The 27,582-nt window shown below is 38.2% G+C and overlaps 1 protein-coding gene across 1 annotated transcript in view; it reads left to right on the forward strand.

The window, feature by feature from the left end:
• bmp1a (bone morphogenetic protein 1a) overlaps nt 1-27,582 on the forward strand; it is an 82,389-nt gene that overhangs the window by 7,950 nt on the left and 46,857 nt on the right. The window contains exons 2-3 of the mRNA XM_066714475.1: nt 22,777-22,887; nt 26,275-26,418. Of these exons, the coding sequence (XP_066570572.1) occupies nt 22,777-22,887; nt 26,275-26,418 (255 nt within the window). The remainder of the gene's footprint in view (nt 1-22,776; nt 22,888-26,274; nt 26,419-27,582) is intronic.

Consider the following 27,582-nt stretch of genomic DNA (forward strand, 5'->3'; position numbering starts at 1 on the left):
CATAGGAACTTTATTAAATAGGTTCTAATACAATAACTAACTTATAAATCTAAAGATTTATTTTTTTGGGCTTGTTTTTTGGTGTAACAAGTCACCTGATAAAACAGGTCCTCCATGCCAAACCCAATGATTTTTTTTTTTTTTTTGAGGGTGGGAGTTTTACTAGTACGTAGAATTTCTGTCACCAGCTGTATACAAAGAACATGATGTTTAAAAGCACTGCACTGAGGCATGCAAACCCTGGGGAAAATGCAGGATTCTTCAGTCAAGTGTATACCACTTAACATTGCTTCTCTTCATTTGGCTTTGACTTTGAACTGACCCATGGATCTGTAAATCGCAAGCTCTGAAATATGTGGTTGTGTAGGCTATTCCTTAAAGGTGGCTTTAGAACTTTGTCACTTGGCTGTCCAGTTTCTTTTCATAGTTAAGGTGCTGAATTTAAGTTATTTGATTTAGGGCCAGCATACACAAGAACCTGTTTTCAGACAGGATGAGCCATATTCTTGGAACTTTTACTGTCACAAAATGTAATGCCTGTTTCTAATAATTAGGGTAAAAATACTATGAAGAAAGTAGGAGTCACAAAACTTTCAGAACAAAATGGTAAATTATTGATTTTAATTTATTTTGTACCACTAGGTGTATTTCATCTGTTAAAGGGTGGTCAGTTTTGCTTGACTTAATTTTAGTTAATATAGGCCAATTAATCCTGGTGTTTTGTAGTGGATTCCAAAAATAAGAGATCCTGTCTCAGAATAGACCTGGCTACTTTTCTGAACTACCTGTTGAGAGATTTGTGTCTGTGGCAAATCAGGAGAGACTGAGTGTGATTTCGTCATATGACTTCTATAGCACTATCTATGGGGGTTCGAATTGTGCTGCAGACCATAATTTCATCGACTGTGAAGGGATGAACCACCATAACTGAAAAAAATTAAAGTGACTTTAAACCTACTTCAGTCCTTATAAATGTTTACTGTAGTATACTGTGGTAAAACCACAATACAGTGTAGGAAAGCAAAGTGAAATAATGGTAAAACATGGAGAGGCATTGAAAACCGTGATGAAGACCTGAAAGAAAGTACATGCATGATAAACATGGTTAAAACCGTAAACAAAAACTCTTTACTACACAATGTTATTGTACGAAACTTGCATTAAAGTTATGCACTTTCCCGGATATTGATATTTTAGGATTCCATCCCTTCACCACATTTGCCTACCTTTTGAGAATGTTAAGTGTAATTTTCCAAAACATTTTGAAGCGATTGTAAGAATTGGTCACGTAATGCCAGTGGTTGTTTACGAAAGGTTCCTTGATGATTTCTGAAGAAAAAAACGTTTTTCGTAAGCCCACTTCCTTGTACAGTGAGGGAAAAAAGTATTTGATCCCCTGCTGATTTTGTACGTTTGCCCACTGAAAAAGAAATGATCAGTCTATAATTTTAATGGTAGGTGTATTTTAACAGTGAAAGACTGAATAACAACCATGCAAGATCTCACCTCGTGGAGTTTCAATGATCATGAGAACGGTGAGGAATCGGCCCAGAACTACACGGGAGGATCTTGTTAATGATCTCAAGGCAGCTGGGACCATAGTCACCAAGAAAACAATTGGTAACACACTATGCCGTGAAGGACTGAAATCCTGCAGCGCCCGCAAGGCCCCCCTGCTCAAGAAAGCACATGTACAGGCCCGTCTGAAGTTTGCCAATGAACATCTGAATGATTCAGAGGAGAACTGGGTGAAAGTGTTTTGGTCAGATGAGACCAAAATTGAGCTCTTTGGCATCAACTCAACTCGCCGTGTTTGGAGGAGGAGGAATGACCCCAAGAACACCATCCCCACCGTCAAACATGGAGGTGGAAACATTATGCTTTGGGGGTGTTTTTCTGCTAAGGGGACAGGACAACTGCACCGCATCAAAGGGACGATGGACGGGGCCATGTACCGTCAAATCTTGGGTGAGAACCTCCTTCCCTCAGCCAGGGCATTGAAAATGGGTCGTGGATGGGTATTCCAGCATGACAATGACCCAAAACACACAGCCAAGGCAACAAAGGAGTGGCTCAAGAAGAAGCACATTAAGGTCCTGGAGTGACCAGTCTCCAGACCTTAATCCCATAGAAAATCTTTGAAGGGGCTGAAGGTTCGAGTTGCCAAACGTCAGCCTCGAAACCTTAATGACTTGGAGAGGATCTGCAAAGAGGAGTGGGACAAAATCCCTCCTGAGATGTGTGCAAACCTGGTGGCCAACTACAAGAAACGTCTGACCTCTGTGATTGCCAACGAGGGTTTTGCCACCAAGTACTAAGTCGAAGGGGTCAAATACTTATTTCCCTCATTAACATGCAAATCAATTTATAACTTTTTTGAAATGCGTTTTTCTGGATTTTTTTGTTGTTATTCTGTCTCTCACTGTTAAAATACACCTACCATTAAAATTATAGACTGATCATTTCTTTGTCAGTGGGAAAACGTAGAAAATCAGCAGGGGATCAAATACTTTTTTCCCTCACTGTATATGCTATCTGGCTCAAGATTAGTATATATTCTTTGAGACCAGTGCTGTTCGGTTCCTCGTGAGAGGAGGTGCGCTTATGACTAATCTCTTCGGGGGGAAAATGGATAGTTATTACAAACTGAAGCACTTGTTGTAAATACTTTTTCTGGAGCACACAGTCTGACCCAAATGTTATACGTTTTGTGTTACGAAATGGTTTTCATGATTTGAACTGAGAATTTAAATGTTTGAATGGCAGCATGAATTGCCTACTGAAAATATCTTCCCCAATTCTTTCCGTAATATTACTATGAAGATATCTAATTCCAGATCTCAAGTTATTATGTATGGCATAAAATGAAGACTGACCAGTTTCATTCATTATTGATATTAATTGTTTTTGGTGTCTGGATCACAACCCAGAACCTGCCTTTTAAGAATCAAGATTCTTAAAATATCTGTTTGATTCAGTCTCATTTAGTTGCTTCTAGTAGTCTATGCATCATCACACACACACAAGAAATTGTTTTATATATGTATATAGTTTCTGAAGCACTTGAGCCAAAGACCTTTGAAAATGTCTTGTCTTGTACCACAGAAGCAAATATTAGCAAAATGAGCTTTAGGGGAATGATATCCAGTAGGCTGTCAATGACTAGACTTGGGCACTATTACAATACACAAACTGTCATCATTGCAATGTGGTGGGGAGAAATTTGCAGACAATAAGAACTGCAAAAGCTTATTCCTCATCAAAAGCAAAGGATTGGGCAACACATCTGAAACATGCATCAGCTTTTTAGGTTTGTCTTTCCCATCTTGGCCCCAAAAAAGGTTCAGCTCTTGTGTTCATATGAAAGCTGTGTTGCTACTTTTGAATCTTTCTGTGACGGATAGTGACAACAGACGGGGGGCGGGTAGGTTGTTTGAAATGCTGCCATTTTGCAGAGATTACAGAAGCCAGGAAACAAATGAAGACTTCAAAACATCAATTTAATTTTTTGATATGCTTCATACACTCTTTCCTTCAAGAAACATTTAAGTTGAATGTCTTTACATTATATTTCTGCCTTTCTTTCCAATTGTTAATGGTTAATGTTTTGGCCTGTTTGAGTTTTGTGTTTGTTTGCTCCTCCAGCTGGCAATCGCTTTGTATGGACATTTGTTCCTTTCTTTGAGGTATGTGTCTTGAGTTGAACTATAGCAAATTGACAGAAGATGTGAGATTTCCTGTAGTCGACTGTGTAATACTGCCCAGAAGACTCCAGCTCACTTATTGTGGCCAGTGTATCAAAGACCTCGTGAGATTTCTGTTTTGTTTTCTTACTGCTGGCAGCTCTGAACCGCTTGAAGATTTGCCAGCTATATCTCCTCTGCCTTTAGCAGGCTTTAAATGAGTCTGTTGATCTTACTGTTTTGCCTGTGAATTATAATCTTTTGTACACTAGCAAAGACCAATTCATAGTAGCTTTTTTGTCAATATATTTTCCTTAGGCTGTTAAAGTTTGTGTATTTTAGAAAATGGGCAGTTTGCACAATTGTTTGAATCTGTATAATCTGTGTACATTTGATGAAGGTATGTGCCCTCACTATTCTGACTCGAGCAAGTCAAGGTGTTAGGGGAATGTTACAAGATGTTCAGGAAAAACTAATAAATACCAATATGGAATTTGCATCTGTGAAAGTGAAAGACTCAATTGTTACCACAAGTTGTGTTTTTGTGGTTTTGAGCGGATGTGGGAATTTGGAACGTAGAATAAAGTCTCTTGATGAAATCTCTCTCTGTTATTGGACCTACCTTGGACCTGTGGTTTCACTGACCCCCTCCCAGTACAGTCCGTGTCTGGTGTTGGCCTTTTTCAACCCTTCCTGGCACTCGGCCCCCCAGACTCTAGGCCATTCACTGGCTGCCAGAAGAGATCACTCCTGGATGGTAGTCAAGTCTTTAGGCTGGGGCTGCTGCCAGCTCTGAAGGGGCAATGGATATTCTGCAGGGACTGTAAGCTTTTCTGGGGGTGAGGGTGCTGGATGCTGCAACTAGGGGGAAACTAGTCCTCCAAGCCAGGAGTTCTTATTTTATTTACTTATACAACTGTGTATATAATATATAATTCAGTTTTGTTTTCATGACATCATCACAAGCTAAGATTGAGTTTGCCAACAGAAAATGTCAGATTTCTGGCCACTGCACTGTCGTACACAACTTCCCAAATATTTTGTTGCGTCATTTGTGCACATTTACTGTGTAAATGCATTTTAAAATGTATTGTCCTGATTATTTTTATGATTTGGCTATCAATGCTCTTCCATTACGGGGATGCTAAACTGTCAATGCAGTTTTAATGGATTTATAAGGCTTTCTGTACAATTTTTCCTGTGATAATGTTCACTGAACTCCATAAAAAGGACACTAAAGCTTTATACAATTATATTGTAAGCATAAAGTACATTTACATGAGTAGTATTTCCTTGGTTCTATTCCAAAGCGTGATGTAATGAACTGAATGTCAGCATAGTTTTCTTTCATTCTTAAAACCAAATCTGACTGGGAACATCCTGTGTTCTGGGAACTATTGTTATCTGTCCGACCGCTGAAGGTGTCCCAGTATGAAGACCTTCTCCTAATGGGGAGTTAAATGTCAGCTTCCTGTTTTGCTGCTTACTGGAATGAAAAAGATCCAAATGGAGGAAATGACATGGTACTGTATTTATGTTGATGTTGAAGTTGACATTTCAGAGGGCAAAAATGTATTTTAGCTTTCCATAACATTCTTGATTGCACCACAGTTTTAGAATTGAGCTACTAAGACATCATACCTTGTTTATAAACAGTTTTGTGTATATAGTTTATCAAATTGTGGATGCGACATGGTTTTTCAATTTTGATATATATATATATATATATATATATATATATATATATATTCATCATCGTGGCTCTGTCCGAAGATGATTTTATAACAATATAGGTCTGCCTCATTACGGAGACTACAGCTTGTGCAATCTGAAATACGTCCAGCTACATCTACTGGGAGCTTTAATTCTATCCCTCCTTTTACAAGAACAGCTGTTTTCACACCCTTTTTCTAACGTGGATTCGCACAGACGCCCAGCTGATGCGGCCTTGGTTAATTACAAATCTACTTCAATGTGGAGTATTGTTTTGGTACAAGATCATAATGCATCCTCTCCCACCTCACAGATATCTAGAATATGTTTCCAGAAATGTAATATTTACTCAGTACTTGCTAAGGGGTGTGCTCATGTTTTCTGTTTTCTAGCATAATTGTAAATGGGGTGATTTTTGTGTTTTGTTGGTTTGTGATAGTGTTCTACTCTAATAATTGGATAGGCTGTTTGTGTTTTGATGAACTAGGATGTATAGAAATAAAGGGCAGCAATAATAATTGACAACAAAGTAGTACAAAGAATCCCGCTTGAAATGTCTTGCTTTCATCTGTGAGCACTGTCTAGGATTGTTGTGATTTAAGGTAATTATCATTTGAAAAACACTATATAATCGGTTATAATTAAGGTGTTGAAATTTGCTGGAAAGCAAGGAAGCCCTTAACAGTGAGTTAGGGGTAGAGTGTCTTCGTTAGTCTCAGTTGAAATGGTTCTATGATGGTTCAGATTTTTATGGAATGCGACATTTTAGAATGAAGTGTTTACATCGGTTATCTGGATAAGGGCGTCTGCCGATTTTAATAAATAATTCTAAAAATATGTCCATGTCCAAGTACTGAAAACATGTATTTTTTGTCCAAAGGAAATTAGTTTGGTATTTTTGTCGCTGAAATTACTTGCCTATGAAACATGTATAAATTCCAGAGGAAAAAAAATCAAATGCAAATAAACCAAAAACAATCTAGTCTTTTTGGGACAATAACATACAATCCTTCTGAGATCTACCTTATTATGATTATTTCTTGGCAGACACCATTATCCCAGAGTGACTAAGCCTTTGTCCCAAAATATGCACTGTTCAAGAAGCGCATTTACACTAAGAGCAAGAACACACACTATGCATGGAGTTCTAATTATAGCCAGCTAAAGTGTATGTTAATATGTGCATCATATAAATTGTGCATGGGGAAAAAATACAACTGGTTCTTTATCTCAGGGAAACTGGTTTCTCAGGGCTAGGAAAAGTTTTCCATGTATTTCTTGAGGCACCTTTATAGCGGATCCTGTGGTTTTCTTAACAAAGTATGCTGTGCCAGACACTTTTTGTTGTGCTTTTATCTGCAGGTGTTTGAAGGGGCATATGTGAGCAAAATAAAAAAACAAATGTCTCTGCCCTCTACATATACAACCTAAAACAGTGAAACAAAGCCCTGTTCCTTCTAAGAAATTATTAGATGGCCTTTTCAACACAAGCCATGTTAAAACTGTGCGCCTTCGAGCTATAAAATCTGGCATGTGCACAAACGGAGCCATGGAGTCTGTCATTAAAACATCCTATTACCCTCTCAAACACTCAACAGTTTCATACAGCTGTAACTCATATCCTTCCCTGTGCAATCATGTAAACAAGTGGTGCCCTCTGCTGTGTACTGTCATTGTCCATGTCCATGTTCCCAATGGTCCTGTTTGTATATAGACTAAGTTTTATTGCTCTGAATTGCACAAATCTCACAATACAGATGCTTGAATAGGCCATGTAAGTGTATAAGCATATGTGTACACTCCTACATTTAAGTGTGGTATTCTTCAGAGAATGTTAGGCTGCATTTTCCCCTTTTCTGCCTACTCTATGATATTATACACAATCTGTTTAAAGTGTAGTCTCTGGTATGGTTTTGAAACTTCTTCAGCATGGAATGCTATACATTTAATAGTACCAGTGAAGAACAATACCTTTCTTGTTTAGCTGCAATGCATTTTTAAAAAAGAAAAATGTAAGTGAGAGCCAAGGTATTGTTTCCTAATGTCCACAGTTTTTCTATTTCCTGTCAATAGGATCCAGTTGCTTCAGATCAGGTCTGACAAATCATTGTTACTTTAGTTCCATATGGAGTTCATTTTGTCGAATTAATTACTCGCAGTGCCCACGTGCCTAGCATAAGATATGCTTTTATTAAGCCGGGAAGCCAGAGTTTTGGACAGCATCACAGTCCGTGTTTAACCTTTGCGATGCATAACCAGCACATAGTGTTGTTTCTGTTACAGTAAGGGTTTGCGTGTATTTCTTTTTTTAATATTCTTTTATTTTGTTTTCCTTCTGTCTTGAGTAAATCTTAAATTGTGTAACATGCGTGCCCTTTGGTGCCATTTCTAGGATGCACATAAGCAAGCGATTCCCAGTGTTCCTGGCAGATAAACCCCTTTGGCGATGCGGTAACTAGCTTGACCGCAGTGCCCAAGATTAAGTTTCCATCTGTGTTCCAGACTGCCTTTGCTCTCTAGCATTGCAATACTTTCATTGTTGCCTCCCTCCCAGGGCTCCCCCATAACAGTATGGTTTCCAGCACTGGTTCACTCTCCTGTTTAGAGGCCTGCAGGTTTGATGGGTATTTAAATTCCTCAGTTGGTATCTTGGACCAGGGCTGCAGTGTGGTCATGTTTTTATTCCACCCTGAGCTGTTAGTGGTCTAATTCAACTTTAAATTGGCTGGATATGGAGCCATTTTGCATTTCCCAGTTCTTAGGTTGTGAATAATTGAGAGACTCTTAATAAAGCAGCTCCCTCCAAGAACAGTGGTTGAGGATCCTGCCCTGCTTTGAGACCATTGAACAGGTGACGCAGGGTTAGTCATACAGATGAGCCAGTTTATTTTCCAAGCCCGAGAAACCCAAATGGCCACAAGACCAAGAGAAGGGAATGTTTCGCTCTACTGACCACTTGGTGTTCAGAGTTCTCTCACATGTGCTAAATCCTTCATCCTTTCCCATATGATCCCAGATGTGAGAGAGATTTTAGTTGGCTCTGTTTCATGATACTATGTTACACCAAGAAAGCCCTTAACTGCAGCCTCAAATGTGTTCAAAACCATGTTTAAATTACTCATTGTGTGCTCAATTAAGCAATTATAATGAGAATGTAAACTGCCAAAAGGTAGGTCCCTCATTTTCCAACTTTAATCACATTTGTAACTCTCCAACTGCTCTTACTGAATAATTCAAAGAGATCTGTACTACTTCTGGAGGGGGGGACAAAAGTTTGTCGACTCAAACTTAAATTCAGAGAATACTCTCATGAACATCAGTGCATATGCTTATGTTCAATTTCTTCACAGCCATTGCTGCACTTTAATGGGATGAAACCAACTGTAATGTATTTTCTGCAGATTTAGTGTGAAATTTATAAATCCAAGTTAATCAATTACTGCTTTAGCCTCTTCAAAAAAAAAAAAATTAAAATAATTATGCAGTTTGTGTTGCCACACAGGATTCACAGCAAGATGGAACTTGTCTTGTATTTTGTGAAGTCTAGTTGACTCTTTAGAAAAGTACAAAGGGTGACAATGTATTGCTGTGATTGCTTTTTCTTCACCTTTGTCACAAATGGTGAAAAAAATAAACAAAACAATTACTTTTTGTGTGTGTTTAAGTTTATTTTCATAGGAGTTCATTTTGTTCTCCTACACTGAAATAATAAAACAAAAATGAACAATCATCCGGTTATATCATTTTCCATACATTTTTCATGGAGCTCAGGGAAGGCAGTAGCTGAATCATGTGTCTGGAATTTGTGCTTGTCAGGGTCTGTTTATTCAGTTTTGTCACAGGGGGGGTAATTCTCTTGCGGTGTTGTGATTGACGTGGCTGAGTGATGTAAACTGTGGTGGCTGGAGTCTAGGCCCCGCATTTGAACAGAAAGGTGCAATCCACATTCATTCTCTTAATGAGAACTGTCATAAAAAACATACCACAGCCACTGCGTTGTGCCTGTGCATTTGCGCAAATCCCATTTGGGTCATATCTGCAGTTTAAGAAAGCAAGGAGGTTCAGTGCTTTAAATTTAGAAACTAAAGTCACTGCTCTCTTCTGTTCCTTTATCATTTTCATGATTACATGCTAGATTCCTTTGGAAGAAAAAAAAAAAAACTGAAAAAAAACATTTCAAATTACAGCTTTGCCAAAAGAAGAAAAGTAAATATATGTGCCTATAAGGGTTCTTCCACAGTTCCTGAAAAGCTGCTTTACTAGGCAGTAAAGTCAAGGTCAGACCATTACAATTTGATTAGAATCTTAACTGGGACCGCAGAATTCAAGATGTGAACCTCTTGGCTGGACTGAAAGAGGAACTTATGTAACTGTGTAAATTCCACTGCACATGGGCCTGCAAACCAGGCAATCCGCAAAGTCAGTCAAAAGGAGAAGAGATCTTCTAACCTCCTTGAAGTAGTTTAAATTTCAACAAGAAAAGTCTGTTTTTAAATCTATGCACAGTATAGATATTTTGTATATTGAAGGAAAACGGGTGTAATTCAATTACATTTTGTTTAGGGAACAATCAAGCTATGAATGAATAATTTAATTTTAACAGTGACCAAAACACTTTATAACAAAACATCCATGTAATCAATGCCTCTCTTGAAATTCTGCTAAAACTTTATATTGCAGCATTGCTGCAATATTTGAATATTAGAATTTGAATAGCGCTCAATAATGTTGGGTACAAACAAATTGACCTACCCTCTGTGTCTTGGGTTTAGAAGGTATTGTGCAGCAGAGAACATACTTGATTTTTGTTTTCAGCCTTGCATAAACGTTTTCCCTCATTTGTCCTAGAGTTAGAATCATAGTCTCCAGTTACTGGTCCAGTGATGCACAGCTATAGGTATCTAGAATCAACTCCCCAGTCTTAAAAAACAAAATGCAAAAATACAGGGTGAGATTTGGCAATCGATTTAGCTGGTGGCAAAGCCCAGAAGGGGGGCCAAATTGCCTCCTCACTTTTTAATGTCTTGTTGATGATGTGTCCTGAATTAGGTGTATTCTTGTCAAGATATTTAACAAACATGTCTTTTCAGTCTGTGTAATAATTTGTTGCTGCACTCTCTCTCTCTCCCTCCAGTTTATGTATGGATACAAGTGGGAATTACTGTGTTCTTAATTCATGGGTTTAGTCATTTGAATTCTACCTACCTGATAAAGCATATAGCTTCAGTGAAAGGCTTCAAAGTAATTTTGTGTTTAGCTGGATTTCAAACCAGAATGGTTTTTTTTTTTTTTTCGATGTGGATTTGTAACCAAGATAATGCCTAAAGTGACTGAACAAGGATTTAGAGCTTTGGGATAAATTGCCCCCAGAAGATGGCCAATAAATGGCATGAGTGACTCCAAAAGATGCAGTAGGAATGGCCAGTTGTGGCCAACCTAGAACCCACCAAGCTATATTGTTTGCTGGTATTCATTACAGTAGAGCTCAATTGTTGGGTTTAACACATTATTGGCATCATTGGTCAAGGTTAATGTGATCTCGCACCGATTAAAAATGGACAAGAGTTGGAGACCACTGTCTTTGAGATGAAGATGGAGTGCTATGCCCTTGCTGCACACATCCCCACTTCCTTTTGAAGCTTTGCAATTGGAATGATTGCCAGTATTTTGATCAGGAATGTGGAGGATGTAATTTATTTCTCTCCAGTTGCCATCAATTTCTGCACCCGCTGCCAACAAAACGCATATGTCCATTTGGCAGGGGTTTGTTTCCAGTGCAGTATTAAAACATCCCACTAGTTACTATAGATCACACCGGGCATCTTTTGGGAACAGGTATTAGATTTCAACTGCAGATTGTCTCACCAAAGCCGTCCTAATTAAGGAGCACTTCATCTTAAATGTCGCGCAGGGACTGCTGTTATACTAGGACATATGGCTTCACTATGTCTTGCATGATTGTTCCTAAATCAAAATCCCTCTTCAGTTTTTCCAAATGTGTGGCTCTACAATGCAAGTTTGCAGCTGTTGAAAATGTAACAAACTTGGCAGAAATACTGAAGCAAGAGCAGTTCCATATGGGACTGGCAGAATGCACAAATGCCTAACTTCCATCTGCCCAACGTTTTTTTTTTTTTTTTTTTTTTTTTTTTTTCCTGTTTTTGTAAAGAGCCTTCGAAGTACTGATGCTTTAGGCCCGTTGCACAGTACAATACAATACAAATAAAACTCTTAAATGTGATTTTACATTTGCATTGATAATTGGCACTGAAGTGAAATATGCTTGCAGTTTGTATTGAGGGAATAATTTATAGTAATAACATGCCAACTCCACATGGTTCCATTACTGCATTCTCGTATACTAATGCTGAATGTTGGTAGTGTATATTTCTAAAATCAAAACCAGTGAAAACACAATTTATTCCTTCAGCCTCCTCTATCCCATTCCTAATCTTGCACATCCCCATCCTCACTTCTCATTGTAATCTTCCCAGTTTTCAGGTGTCATTACCAAAATAGGGTCATTATGTTCCGCATTGCAACATCTGGTCTTTATACCTTTACTCATTGGATCCACCTATCTCCAAGGCACTCCACATTATAGTGCTAAAGTTTCTTTTAGATAGAAAAGCACTTTTGTTTCTTCAAAGGAAGCTGTAGTATTGACTTCCTGTATTGTCCTATAGCAGATTCTTATGCCACTTTTTGTTGTTGGATTTATCTTTTGTGAAAATGAAGCAATGGTGTCCATTGCCTTGAATTATAACTCTTTGCTATGTTACACTTGAAAGATAGTCAAAAACTGCCTGTTAATATTGTCTATATAGGGGCCAAATACAAGAGATCTTACACAATTTGGAAATGGTCTTGGTTCTAGAGACTAGACTCTCATTTTGCTCTGGAACTATAGCTTAGATTTCTTGATGTTTCCCTTTTCCCCAAGAAAGGATAGTTTTTGTTTTGATTTTATTTTTCCTTGAATCTTAAGCTTATTGTGGACCAATTCTGCACCAAGCTTGCAGTACTCTGAAGTAGAATCTCTCTAATGCAATAATCCCTATAAAGGCCGCTGTCTTATTCTTCCAAGCTTTTTGTTTAATTAATAATTAGAAGCAGAATGCACTTTAATTTAGACAAGCTGAGCATTTCAAAAGGGATTTGGTCCAATGTTTTGCACAAAGAGGTGATCATCTCCCAGTTGAACAAGTGATGTCACATATGTTTCCATAGTTTTTTATTTTGTGCATTGGGCCTTCTCGTACATTTTCCTCGATGTAATAAGACGGCAGTCGAATGCCTTGTCGCATTCTGTAGAAATCAGGTTTTACCGTTCAGAATCCCCCGTTGTGCTTTTCGTGAACTCCAGGGCTAGAAGACCATGCATCTGAATTTTGACAGCTCTACCCTTTTGAGTTAAATTGCTCTTGTCCAGCACAGAACTTCAAGAGAACTGTTCTGCTTCCTATGGGGGCATCTGCTCTGCAAAGACCCATCACTAAATCTGTGCTGCAATAAGACGTTGGTTACAGACCCTTCTCTCTTTATGGCTCCTGGAAAACTCATTAAGGCCCAAATGCAAAAACAATAGGTCTCTGTAAGACTATATTGGGCAATACAAATTTGTCCCCCAAGTGAGATTGACTATTTTGTTCCATTTGCCATAGTTCTGTAGTGATTGAATAACCTTTATTTTCTTTAAAAAATAAGATCTAGAATAGTAATTTTAATACTTTTTCCTGTGTAAGTTGTTCTGAAGGAAAAGGGAAATGAGGATACCATTGGAAATCAAGTGCTTTTAGGACTGGAAACAGGGTGGTACTTTGCATTTTTGTAGTTTGGAACAATAACCGTATGGCTCAGAAAAGCAGCCTAGGGAAATTGTTCAGACCAGCCAGCCCCTGGTTTCCATGTGAATATTAATATTTCTTATCGGACTCCTTTGTCCAAGGCGACTTACAGAATAAACATTTGTTTCACCCCTGTGCAAGTATTAAGAAAACCAGGAGGTTGCTTATTGGTTGACCACTTGCCCATCCCTGTCCCCGAGGGGTGCAGGGGAGCGGCGCTCAGGGAGACCGTTTGCCTAAGGTGTTCCTTAACCTTGCGCTGGCCCCACATTGGTGTCATTGGCCCACCAGCTCACAAACCTATCTGGAAAATTCTAGAACTCCTGCTAGGCCCTTCATTAAAGGGCTGGATGATATCCTTGGATCAATAAGTTACCATTAACCAAAGCAAGATGGGCTTAATAATCTCCTCTAGATCAGGGATGGGCAACTCCAGTCCTCAAAGGCTGCAGTGTTGTTCCACCCCAGATCTTAATTATTTGAACTAATTGTCAAATCACCGGTCACTTCCAGGTATTAACCAGTTGCTAATTGAAAGCTACATTGAAAACGAAATTCACTTGTGTTTTTATATTTGGCAAAAATATTGCTTTTAAACATAAATATAGCCTTTTTGTACTTGCCTCTTCAGGAGCAAAGTCTTTTGCTGAGATTTGTTACCTCGGCTGAGGCTTGTTATTCAACTAATGTCAGCAGATAGTCTTCTTGTGGAGACATTTACAATTTTTACATTTAGTATTTCCAAGACTATAGCAGCAACTTAATTCAGACTTGGGCCTTGACCAAATCAAAACTTGGATTCACCCATAAATCACAAAATGCCAACTTATAACTGATCACATATTTATTTATATATAGCTGAAAGAGGCAATAAATGATAAATCAAACTGCGACTGGGTGCAGGTTTGTAATTTTGTGATTTTAAACTAGGGCAAAGTTCTAATTTGGTCTAGGCCTAAGGCTTGGGCATATCTAAGAAAAGAACAGACGTTTTCCAATTGGTGATGGGTAGGTTTTCTGTAATGCTGAATTATTTGCTATCAATTTCCTTGATTTATCCTTTATGGCTCTAAGTATCCCATGGTAAAACCAGAAAGTCAGGAAAAGCAAAGTTATAGTAAAGGATGGAAAAATGTAGTAAATCCTTAATACAAGCCTTGGAAATCCATGACAAAACAAAGGACAGGGTAATACCACCCAGTTACCATGCACAGCACTTGCAACACATTTCTGTGAAGTCTTCTGTTGCCTGGAATGTGCGCACATGACTTTTCCTAATTCTATACCGGATTCACATAGGAAAGCATGTATAGGTTTTCCCTTTTGCTTCTGACAAGAACTAGAACTGACCAATTCTAGTGCTATGTAAGGAAGAAAAATGTCAAGAAATAAGAAATGAACTCCGGCAGGCAATTTCTAAGAGAATAAGGGCCCTGTCTGTAGCTTTTACTGTACAAATCCAGTGGAAGAAAGTGGTGGCCTGAGGATGGACCAATTTTAGAACAACTGTTACTTGTCATCACCTGAGTGAATTGCTCAGCTTGGTCTCAGATGTGAATGACTAAAGGGTACTGCTTAGTCACTCTAAGATGCATTGAATCTAACACTCCTACAGGGGGAGAGAACATATTGTGGTAATGATATCTGAAGGTTATTCCGAAATTGGTTTGTGCAGAAAATGAAAGGCTCTTAAATGGCCCATTGCACTGACTGTTATAGCAGTTAAGTATACAGCTCTGGAAATAAATTAGACCACTCCAAGTTCAGAAATCAATGTTAAGTGGTCTCAATTTTTTCCAGAGCTATAGTATTAAATGCAGTGTTCGAATTGAAGGGGAGCTGGGGGTCCGGGATCCCCCTTAAGAGAGAGAACGTTGAACTAGGGGGGACCTGATATTTCATTTACTAAGATTTTTTGTCTAAATGAATGCCCTGACACCAGAGGACTTTGTCAGCTTCTTCCAAGTCTCATCAGTGTTCCAGATTTGATGTTTTTTCTTCAGTGACGTTCTAAACACGCGCATGTGGGGAGCATGTCAATTCGTTCCCACCAAGGACCCGCACACGTGCGAAAACTCGCAGTTTTGTGAATCAGTTAACAGCAGTGACTGACACAGCAGAGCAGTAGGGGTTGAAGCATTTTGAGGTCCGAGGTCCGGACCTCGGCACTGTGATCCACTGAGTGGTCCAGATCACGTAGCGCAAACTGGGATGGGATTTGTTTTGTTTTCTTGGATACAGAGTCTAAAATCCATTTAATGTAGAATATGTTGACGACTTGCACATATCCAAATTACAATCCTAATTTTTAACATAATATTACATATTACTATTATAATTATTAGCCCTACTGTTATAATGATGATAATGGATTTACTGTTATTATTCTGTACAGTAGTGAAGGGATTAAGTATGTTAACCACTAAGTAGCCTATATAGTTATGTCTTACAAAATACAAATCAGACAGTAAGTGTTCATATGCATACAGTTTCCGAGGTCCGGACTACTGTTCAGAGGTCGCTGTGGTCCGGACCTCGGACCTTCTCGAGTTTTTACCAGCTAAGTAAGTGTAAACCTCAAATTCTTCTCTGATTTAGGATTGTTCACCCTTTCGTTACTATAACTACTGATTGCTTCGCTCTTTTGTAACTGCTTTTAGCTGCTATCTGTTTTTTTTTTTTTTTTTTTTTTATCTTATGTCAGACAATTTGTAGGTAGCTGTGCTAACGATGCTCTGAAAAACGTGGTTAGATGGAGCAAACTTTGTCATTCTGAATGAAATTGTTATTAATTTCTCCTCATTATAATTGAAGAGAAAAGAATGCTTACAGTTAGACACTAATCTTTATTTAATGTCAGCCTATTAGCATGTCTGTTTGAGCTCTGCAAAGAATGTTTTACCACCTTTTTATTTTTTTTGTCTCCTAAACCATATCTTCCTTATTTTTTTCAGTGAGATCTAGGAACATTAAAAACAAAAACATAGGTTGTTTTGTTTATGTATGGTTAATATTATAATAGTTATTTTAAAGAGATTATAAGAGCTGTATTAACATATTGATGCCCATCGTCTTTTCTTGAAGGATAATGTCATTATGAAGATGATAAAAAAAACTTTTTTTTTTTCTTTGGGTTCAGCTCAGGTTGATTTAAAACTGGTTGCAGAGAGTTTTGTAATCTCTTTGAAAAGATACCCAAGAGCACAGTGTTTTGATATTTCAGTAGGCTTTCAAATAAATGAGTTTTGGTAAAGAGACGGATCCTGGCAACAATAAAGCTGTAAAGTCTGGAAGAACTATCATTAGAATTATCCAGAAGCGTCCAAAAAGAAAATGAGCGATATGAGAGTTATGCTTCCATGATCTAAGTTTTGTTTTGTCTTTTCATCTGATGGATCTTGAATTTGCGTGCATCTTCTAGAATCCTGCAGATTAAACCTCAATCGATTTAAATTGTCATATAAAGATATCAAGGAGCTTTGTGGTATTTCAGGCATGTGTTCAAACCTTCCTGATGTTGCAAGTCAAGATTCTTCACCTAATTGGTTTCATTAATGCCTGATTTCGGTTTATCCCTATAGTATTCGGAGTTGCTCTTGATCTTTTATACAGCATTAATCTAAGAAGGGGCACTGGTTAAGTAGTGAGGTTGGCAAACACTCTTCTGGCTTTATTGTAGTTATTCAATACAGTTTCTTTCCCCAAGAGAACCTTTTCCTCTTCATATTTATTCTAGTTTTTAATTGTACTTGTGTGTGTGAATATATGTTGGCAGTCTCAATTGTGCTGCATTAACATGACGAATAAGAAATAAAAAGAGGTCCAACTCACTATTGTAGAAATAAAAGTACAATGACAGGAAAAAAGTCTAGACAAATTTTAAGCAAAGACTTTGACTTTGTCCAGTTTTGGATTTTCTTTGCAGAGTAAAAACCTAATGTATGGTTTATGTTCCCATGTCTACTGAATTAGTGATGTCATCACCAGGAAGCTAGACTGCAAACTGTAGTTTACCACTTGTGGGCATTTCTGTTGACCTGGATTGTAATTAAGATTTCAGTTTCCACAATTAAAACCAAAAGGAAAGTATAGCAGCCAAAAATAAGACTGGGAAAGCTTGGGCCTTCATGAGTGAATAGTGTTTTTTTCCCCAATCTACAAATACATATATTTTTTTTTAATAAGATTTGGGAATGTGCTTCAAAGTGACAAAATATAAGCAATTCATCACAATTCCAATTGAGTAGCTGATGTAATCTTCAGTGCTTAGGCATTAAATTAGTAATATGTTAGTCTACTACTGGAGATCCACAGCCATTCAGGTTTTATAGGGAGTATAACCTCTGTAAATCAATAGGGAATAAGTGGAATTTGAGAACTGATTAGATTTAAGGTGCAACAAAAACCAGAAGTCCATGAGGCCCTACAGGACCAGGCATGAAGCCAGACCAAAATGGTGGTTGTGATGAGTTTGGCATTGACCCATGTTTTAATGTTTTTATATAAAAAAAAAAATCTTGGAAGTATTGGATTTCTGCTGACACGTTAATCCCCATTTAAATGGCCAGTTAATACTTTAAAAAATATTTTCAAAAGGCAGCCAAATTGACTTTACAGAAGCCAAGGAACAGTAGATAAAGAGCATGAGATGAAAGATAGTGGAAAATTACTGTGTTCTCCAGCCCTGGAGCTGGAGGGCAATGTGGTCTTTGGTTTTTCATTCCAGTCAGACTCTCAAAACTTTAATCTGTCAGTTTGCTTCAGGTGGTCTTGGGAAAGGTTATGTCGTTATGGGATGGGGTCTACCGGAGAGTTTAGAGATCCAGAAATGTAAGACCTGTAGAAGTAGAAAGAATTGTATGTGTTGAATAACCTACAGAGACATAATAATGTACTGCACATTTTTTCAATTAAACTGTTTACTGTGATTTCTTCCATATTTCTGGTCTTCAGAAATTGAAAACATTTGCAAATCATTTACTTAATTTTTATGTTAGCTTACGCAATCAACATTGACATTGACCCAATGATTCAGGTCCCCTACAATCCCTAAAAGACTCCACTCCCAAAGGACAGGGGTTGCTATAACACAAGGACCTAATGCTGAGAGAGTCTGAAAGGATTATTCCTTTTGCATATTCTCAACTCTCATTTATATAAAGCCATCTTGTTTTTGGTCAGTTTTTGTTGAAGTAGTCAAGGGCCATACTTAATTGTACTAATTATGGATTTAGTCAATATTACCATAAGAACATAAAGTTTACAAACAAGAGGAGGCCATTCGCCCCATTGTGCTCGTTTGGTGACCATTAATAACCTAGTGATCTAAGGATCCTATCCAGTCTATTTTTGAATGTTCCCAAATCTTCAGCTTCAACCACATCACTGGGGAGTTTGTTCCAGATTGTGACGATCAATAGGCGCTGATTGAATCTATTAAACCTGATTAATCAGCCTGATTTTCCTGATAACCTGATTAATTCTCCCGGACCAAGGCAGCAGTTTATTGGTAAATTACGTTACAGAAATTGTATTTAAATTCTCATTTAATTCTCTGTAATTCCATTCCACATCTGATATAGTCGAAGATAATACAGTTGGAGACCATGGGCACAAGGTTGATTAGGGAATTGGGATGCACCATAATAGGATTTGATTGCTTGATTGCAAAACGGTGTCTCCACCTGATTTAGCCCTGCAGTTCACTTTTTCTAGTCGGTTGGTTTTAGAAAACACATTTTGTAGTTGCATCTAAACTGCTCCTCCAGATTTAGCTGGCAGTAATCCCCCAAAGTTTTTGTTTAGCTCTAAACTACTTGGATGCTCTGATTTCAGGAGGAGTGGGGGAGATTTATGATGTTACTAAGGTCTCGAAGAGCTCTGGAGACCAATTAGGTGACTGGAGCTGTTTGTAGATGTAGGAATAGTCTGTAAGTGTAGCCTGCAGCCAACGGCACTGTTCTCAGCCCTTCGCAAAGTGATCAGACAATAGTAGCAACAGTGAGCTACTCACAGAAATATGTCTCCCTCCAAGCTGGTGACTTTCAGTGCTTTTGCTTCAGGAAACCACACATCCCTCCCACATACTGCACCTCTCTCCCTACTGCTGTGCTTGACGGTCTGCAGAGTGATTGTGAAACCCTCAGAGGTCACTGGGAGAGACGGGCTGACCCAGCCCCATCTGAAGATCCCAAATAGGCCAGCTGGGTTCTAGTTCTAGTTCCAGTGATCTGAGGGGAAGTCCTGTTGAATGCAGGGATGCTCTGACTGTGGTCTATAAGGCACGGAGCACGGTGTTAAAGTTGAGCACCCATGTCAATCTAGTTTCCCCAGTAGTAGGTATGTGTTAATGCAATGATTTGCACTCTCCATTGAAACTGTTATCCGGCAATTCATTTTGTTGAATATGTGTTAGTCATTATACTGTAGATATTAGTATTTGGTGGCTTTGAACAACTAATGCAACCTAGAGAGGAAAGTGTTAAGATTCCAGGTGAATGAATTTGATACTGTGGTGCTTGTAAACTTTGGACTGTGCAGCAGACTGATAAGCATTTTAGTCAAAAGACAAAGACTAAACCTAAATCTAAAATGGCTGCCAAAATTAACACTGGCTGGCAGTGCCATTTAACTATTTTTATTTTGTTAATATAGATTTTTATTTTCATTTAATTAGTTTATGAATTACTTTTTTTTTAATTTGTTTTTCTTGTACAATGAGCTGATGGGTGCAGGCGTAATACACTTAGGTCCCAGGTATATGCTGAAGAGAGGGCACAGCATAGAAGTCACAGTAGCACAATAGAAATGCTGACAATACAGAAATATGCAGGAAGCATAGTTTAATAAAGTGCAAAATAGTCAGTGCTGAGCAGCCCAGGAGGTTATGCTGCTGTAATAGGTACAGTCTGTGTCTTGAGTAAACTCCAGAAGGTGGTCAGGGACTGCGGTCCTGATATCATATGAAAGGTACCTAGAATTGATTTGGAGACGTAACCTGGGTTGGAGACTGCAGATTTGGTAGGTCTCTTCAAATCAGCATTTTGGAATGCAATTAATATTAGTACTACTACAAAAGCTTCACATTTGCTCACTAGTTCGCAGCCAGTAATTGATATGTTTTATTGCTGTACTGAATGTGTCTGGTGCTCTTAACCCCTTCTGTATTCCTAAGCTCTTACAAAAGGTGCCGTTTATAAAATTTATATCAAGTTTATACACAGCTTTGTCTCTCTTGGATCTTCCCCCGAGATATAAGGGAAGTATCGAGACAGCAGTCTGTGTCTGTACGTCGGGACCCTAGCCATAAAACTTTAATATTAAAGTTACCGTCCCTTTATTACAATATGAAAAACAATGTCAACTATATAATATGTAAATTCAAATGCTTTACTATGTATGTGTTCACTGGTTTTACTATTTTAGGTAGAGTAGTGCAAGACTAGTGCTAATCAAGGTATGTGAAAGTTTAATATGAACTTCTTAGCCTTCTTTCTCTTTGGGAGAAACCAGGTGTTAACTTAGCGTTACAGTAAAAGTTTTATGAATATGCTCCTGCGAGTCTGAGTGTCAGCTACTCAAATAACAAGATACTGTGAGGAGTTTGTGAGGGGGGGGTTTGAGGCCAGGGGGTAGGGGCAAAAAGAATAACCTCACACAGTGAATCTAGGGCTAGGGTAGTTAGAACTAGCCCTTATTGTTTACCTCGTTAAAATGAAAATCTGTGTTTTACTCTGGGTTTACCATAGTTGATCATAGATTTGACAGGATGGGTTCAGCATGTTCTTCACTACACTAGACCCAGTGCAGTGAATAACAGTGAAGGCAGTAGTGCATTAATTGAACAAGGTACACTTGCCTAAAGGGGGTTAAAGTCCAGTATTGTAGTATTGCTGATCTTCTCTTTTGGTTAATGAATTAAATCCATACTTTTGGCACATCTTTTGTCGGACTGAAATAGCATTGCATTGTGGGACATTACCATTATATTGCAGATTGGTCCATTTCCTGGTTAATCAGCTTCTAGTCTCTTAAGCCAATTATGCAGATAAGCATTTCTAACTCTGTTAACTTGCCCATGCATTTATGTGGAAATTGGCTCTCGATGACATTAAATAACAAGCATTAAGTGTCCAGTGCCTACACGTAAATGTGTCTCGGACAAGCGCACACAGCTTGCATTGTCACCTTTTCATAAAAAGTTTAACCCAGGCTTTGAGACCAAATCGAATCGGAAGACTACATACTAAATGAAATCAGAAGTTATTCTGAATGGAACTCTGCAGCCAGCGTAATTAAAACGAAGGGAAGCATATTCTGTTTTAGGAATTTTCTCTACACGCGTCTTACAATTCAGCAGATTTTCTATTTACTGGCATTCCTTGCATGTCTGGACAATGCTGTGTTTCAGTAATTGGGCATTTTGAATATTGGTCTGATGCTGCTGACTGAGTCACAGTGGATTATGTGTTATACAATTTCTTTGATTTTAATATATTTATTAGTAATTGTAAGAGCCTGTATCCCAGTGATTTAATGTTTCAGATTTTTTTGTTTTGTTTGTCCAGTCAGCATGATAAATGAGAAGCAATTTTCAGTTCAATAAAGGACAATTGAATATTAGTTTATCAAATCATTTTTTGTTTGTTTTTTCACAATCTGATATTGGAATCACTAATAATGAGCATGGGAAAAGTATTCACAATCCGATCTTGTACTTTGTGTTTTCCTTGGGTTTATAAAATAACATCCATGACCCAAGACAACAAAGCAAATTAAACGTACACATTAGAAGTGGTTAGGAAAAAGAACAATGAATGAACAGGTATACAGGTCTACATTTTATTCTATGTAGCTGTGGTTTGTGTGGGCTAGAAATGGTAAATCCAGTTTTTGCCTGCCTGCCTTTGCCAAGAAACCTTTTCTTCTCAAACATGTTGTGCCCGCCTGTCAGGTTAGTTTTAATGTGTGCCCCAGAGCGACTGGCACTTATAAAGCTCTAGGGTGTGAAAAGCTAGAGCTTTGGCCGTAATGCCGGGCAACCACTCATGCTCAGTCAATAACCTGAAGTTTGTTACTCTTATTTGCTCTTCTACTTGGAACATTTTCAAGACTCAGTCTAATTATTGACCACGATTTCATGCCGCAAGCGATTTTGTAGAAAATTTAGTCTTAATTAAAATACTTAATACCATCTCCATGTTTTAATTACTGCTTCATTTAGGAGAGTTCGATGTAACATTTCATGTTGCTCCTTTTTTTTTTTTTTAAGCAGACATTCTTGCCACCTTTTTAGAATCTATATATTTATTATAATCCATAGCTATCATAGGGGTCTATAGATATGTATAGAAGTATGAAAAGACAATACACTATATTCTTGCAAATAGTGTTGTAACTTGTTTTTTTTATAGTAGATTGTCACTATGCTTTATATTTCCTTTTGTTGCATTTTTTTTTTGTCTGTGCAATGTTTTTGTAATTAACTGAACTTTGAGGATCTCATCCAACCTCTCTCTCTTTCTTTAACCCAGCTGCCTTTCTGGGAGATATTGCCCTCGATGAAGAAGACCTCCGCATGTTCAAAGTGGATCGAATTGTGGACTTGACCCGCCACACCATCCAAAAACTCAACGAAACTACTGGTGAGTTTGCCAGAGATCCCGTCATCTGCCATAAAACCTATGTAGGCTTCAAACATTGTTTTTAGTTACAATATTATATTTTAAAACATGAGCAACTTGGAAAACTTTCAGTAAATGCAGACCTGGAAGCACAGGTGATTGTGAACAGCTACATTCATGATTGATTCACTGATGTCTGTAATTGAAGGCATGAAAGACTTCCTTAAAAATTGGCTCCCTTATGGACCATGGGAGGCTTGCATGTTAATTGGGCAGTGTTCCCATGTTTTTCCCCCAGTGTTTGCCCATGCATGTATTTCTCAATGTTCTACCATTATTTTTTACTTTCTTGTACCTACCTGTGATGTTGCCCTCAGACTTTGCTTTTAGTTCACTTTCTTCTTGGTGTTACGGTCTCTACTGATTCTGTGATTTAAAATACCTGCCAAACTATTTCAACGGTATTTCAATGACACGCAAGCTTTGAGTTTCGCTAATGGGTCTCGGAGCAGCATGAGACACAATTGAAAGCCTTGAGCAAGGTTGTTTACCTCAATGGTAAAAACTCAACTGTATAAACACTGACCTTACAATAGAGCAGGCACAATCATTGCAGGTAATTGACAGCAGACTACTGATTTTTAAACTACTGAATACACAGAATATTTTACATTTATATAACACTTTACAAGTCTCCATGAACAAAAGACATGGACAAATGTGCCTGCAAACAACATATGCTGTAGTGATTCAGACCACTCCCTTGTGAATATGGCAGTCTTTGAACATGTCTAAAACAGAATCTGTCTGAGTGTTGCTTAATCACATAAGTAGTTGTTCAATAGATATTTATGATGAATGTCTAAATTATTTGTGGTTTCAGAGACATGATCAAAAATGTTCTTTGTAATGTTAAAGCACAAATGGTATTCAAAATGTTAGGTATTTGGAGTTGCTTGACAAGTTTAATCTTCTCACCCTATATAGTGATAGTGCATGCTTGGTCTTGCCAATTAAGCCCCCCACCCTTTTCCAAGTTAATTCTTCCCACTCACACTGACCACCAGATATGTGGTGTTCTTGAACTGTTTCCAGATGGTTCAAAAGTCATCCATCTCTTCTCCACACCACTTAGATGAGCTCAATTTGTGATCAGTGATCCCTAATCCAGTAAAAGATGCATATTCCCATTGCATTTTATTCTTGAAATTGGGCCGAGGGTCCGTAGTCTTTATGAAAATGATTTGAGATTTTCAAGTTGGTTTTCAAGGGGAAAAAAAGGATTGTAATCTTACAAGGAACTGTCAATAACTAGACGTGTAAGTTACTGTTCAAATTTGTTTAACATACTATCAGATGGCTATGAAGAATTCACAGTTACACAGTACAACATTCACCAGCTACAGCAAATGTAGTGAAGGATACTGAAATGGCCAATGTGAATTAATATCTAAAATGTAGTCTGGTGTTGCAGAACAAAATCCGTCCAAGTTTTCAAAAATCTCCTCGTCTCCGTTTAATTGTAATTTCAGTCTGTGTAAAGTGTGGACTGAAAAAGTATAATGATATTCAAGGTCCTTTTTTTTAAATAAAATTTGATGTCCTTACTGCTTGTTAGTGAATGCAAAATGGCGTCCTGTAGCCTGATGGTTGTGGGTTTTCATTCAAGCTGTGCTACTAATTCAGAAGAGAATGTGTACAATCAGAAGAGGAGACCCAGGCTAGGGTTGGGTGGAGCTGGCTGCGAGATCCTCTGGCAAATGGGTAATTGCTCATTATCAATGAGCGTCCGTTCTCCATTTTGCTTCTGAATACCAATGCTTTTTTCTTATGCTCTTTGTAAAACCCTATGACACTTGTTCAAATAAAAGTGCGATGCTGCAAGCCAGATACACGCCAATTTTACCAAACACACACTGAAACATATTTGGGTACCCCAGGGTTTGCTAGTTGAACGGGATGTGAGCCCCAGTTGTGAACAGACTGCCATCTCTCAGTGTGCAGTTGAGCAGGTAATTAGAGTGCAATAACTCTTTGCTAGAGTTGTGTTCTGAGACAGCTGCCCCACTCCTGCTGCCAAGGGAAGTGTGTGTGTGTGTGCGCGTGTGTGTATGTTTGAGTTTGAGGAAGGGAGAGAACTACTCGGAATCCAGCCAGCTCTCCAGTTCCAAGGTTGGGTTCCGCTCTGATTTGGAGAAACTCGGCACACCCTTGCCCTACAAACGCTATCGTTTCGTCTCCAAATTTGATGGATCCCTCTTTATATGCTGAGAAGGGTGATGCTGACACCCATTGAATAGTGGTGGGTCTCAAACTGGAGTGTTTTCTTTGGACATGTGCTCAACTGATTTCAAGTTAAAGCTTGGGAATATGTCTGATATACCTCTATATACACGTATTCATTAATCCCTTCAGTGTTAATAAAATAAATATTACCGCAATGCACCATAGGTAAATACGTTGTTAGACTGCATAACTATGATCTTGGATAGCATTTAGTGGTGATGCTAGGACAGTGAGTAAACTAGAAAAGGATACAATTGTTGCTTAATTGTCAACTTGGAGAGCATTTGCTGCTGTTCCAACAATATAGTGTCTCCATGCAGCTACTTCATTTTCCTGAAGTATTCCTTATTCTTATCCATTGTAATGCAAAGTATAAGGAATTCTGTCCATTGTCTTGAGGATCCTGGGACCTGGGTTAAATTCAGGTTTACTTAGGTTTGGGAGGGGGTGTGGGGGTTCTTGGCACCAACAATGGAGTCTGAAGTGATTGTTGGACTATTCCTATTTAGTTTTTAGGCAGGGGGTTTAAACTCTGGCTCAGGTAACAGATATTTAAAACTGAAGAACAGCTGTGAGAACTTGTGTGGATCACTTGGCACTTTGTAGGAAGACCTGTTAGAAACTGCTTCATAGGGTAAAGGAGGGGGAAGTCCTATTTCATGCATGTGCATATTTGATGTTTTCCTTGGCTGCCTCTATACAAATACAGAACTGCTTTTAATTAAAAATAAACATAAATCTTCATTCCATTGCTGGAACAACTTGTCTGATCATACACAGTATACAAGAGCTTCCACATTAAATAATTAACTCCTCATAGTGAGTTGTGCAATAGAGGGTGAGAATGCATCAGATGTCTTGTCTTATGGCACTTATACATACAGCTGTGTGTGATTGGATGGGTGTATATGTTTTTCCTCTTTCTGTGGAATAGTGTTACACAATGTTTTAATTATTTTTAAACTATCAATTATGATTTTACAATTTTTATCCTCTTCACTTTGATGGGCTTCACTGCACTTCTAGGTTAGGCACTGTCAATCAAATGCAGAATTCCAAGCTATCTAGGTCTTGCTATAAGTAGGTGTATTTAATTTCAATTTGATTTCCTCTCACTCCCAGGGTCTCCTGCGAATTTGACTAATCGGAACATCACAGAGATGAGAAGGCGGGCTTTGAGACGGCAAAAGAGGGCAGCGACCTCTAGGCCAGAGAGGGTGTGGCCAGAGGGAGTCATACCCTATGTCATCAGTGGCAATTTTAGCGGTAAGCCTCTTTTTAATGAATATACTCGTAATGGTAAGTCATCTAGGAATCCCTTATCTCCATTTCCTCTTGCATACAATAGGGGAGGATCAATGGACAACGTTGTTTTTTTTTTTTTTGGTAGCAGCAGGGCAGTTGACTTATTGATTATTTTGTTACAAGTAAATCACTGAATCGCACGGTTCCAAATAATATGAGGATCCTTTACCAAATATTCATTTCTTAAATGATTTACTTACTTCTAACCCTATAAAATCAATCACAAAGTGGACTGTGAAAAAAGTCGTAGGAAGTGCTCAAATTCTTGCTTGGTTCCTCACAGGATGATTAAATTGCATTTCATTGTAGTTGCCAGTAGATGTATGTGCTTGTGGTTAACTCTTCCATCCAATTATCTCTATCAAGCTCTCATCATAAATTGATCCCAGGGATGATTTAAGACCATAACCTTCAGAGCTTCAAATCCCATTTCCTTTGAAAAGGGTGGAGATTGTGTCCGCCAGAAGAGAATTAAGTGTTAATCGGTTCATTGATTTTTTACACTTGAACAGATCTAAATGGTAATTTATAACAAGGCCTGTTCAAAGACTGAATATAAAATTTCAGGTTTGGACTATGCATGCTTAATTGGCAGGAGTACATAAATTACATACACTTCCGGCTTGGTTTGTATGACAGCCGTGATCTTGGTGCAAACCTTGACATTTTATAATTAAAGCTTTATAAAAGCAAGTCATTTTTCATATCTTCAGATATTCAGAATAATTTACCTCAAAGTAAGCACAATTTCAAAACCTTAACCCTGTTGCTCACTGAATCTGATGCGTCATTTATAGTCAGTCAGTCATCCAAAAAGTTGTCCATCATGGAAATTTCCTATACATACATTTCCTAATTTGTTGTTCTTTAGATGCCACAAATCTGTTAAAAAGGGGCTATAGCATTTAAGAAGAATACGTAACTACATCTAAGTGTTGCACAAGGTGAAAACAAATCCAGTGTGGTGTGCTTTGCTTATAATGGAAATAAATCCTCAACATTCATAGACTCATTTCAAAAGCAGCTACATCCTGAATTTGAGATCCTATACCTTCAGGCTCCTGGGGTATATTCTCTGCATCACCCCAGGATTTGCCTGTTCATGCACTGTAATTAATTATTTAA

The sequence above is a fragment of the Amia ocellicauda genome, chromosome 9 (assembly GCF_036373705.1).
Source record: "Amia ocellicauda isolate fAmiCal2 chromosome 9, fAmiCal2.hap1, whole genome shotgun sequence".
Lineage (NCBI taxonomy): Eukaryota > Metazoa > Chordata > Actinopteri > Amiiformes > Amiidae > Amia > Amia ocellicauda.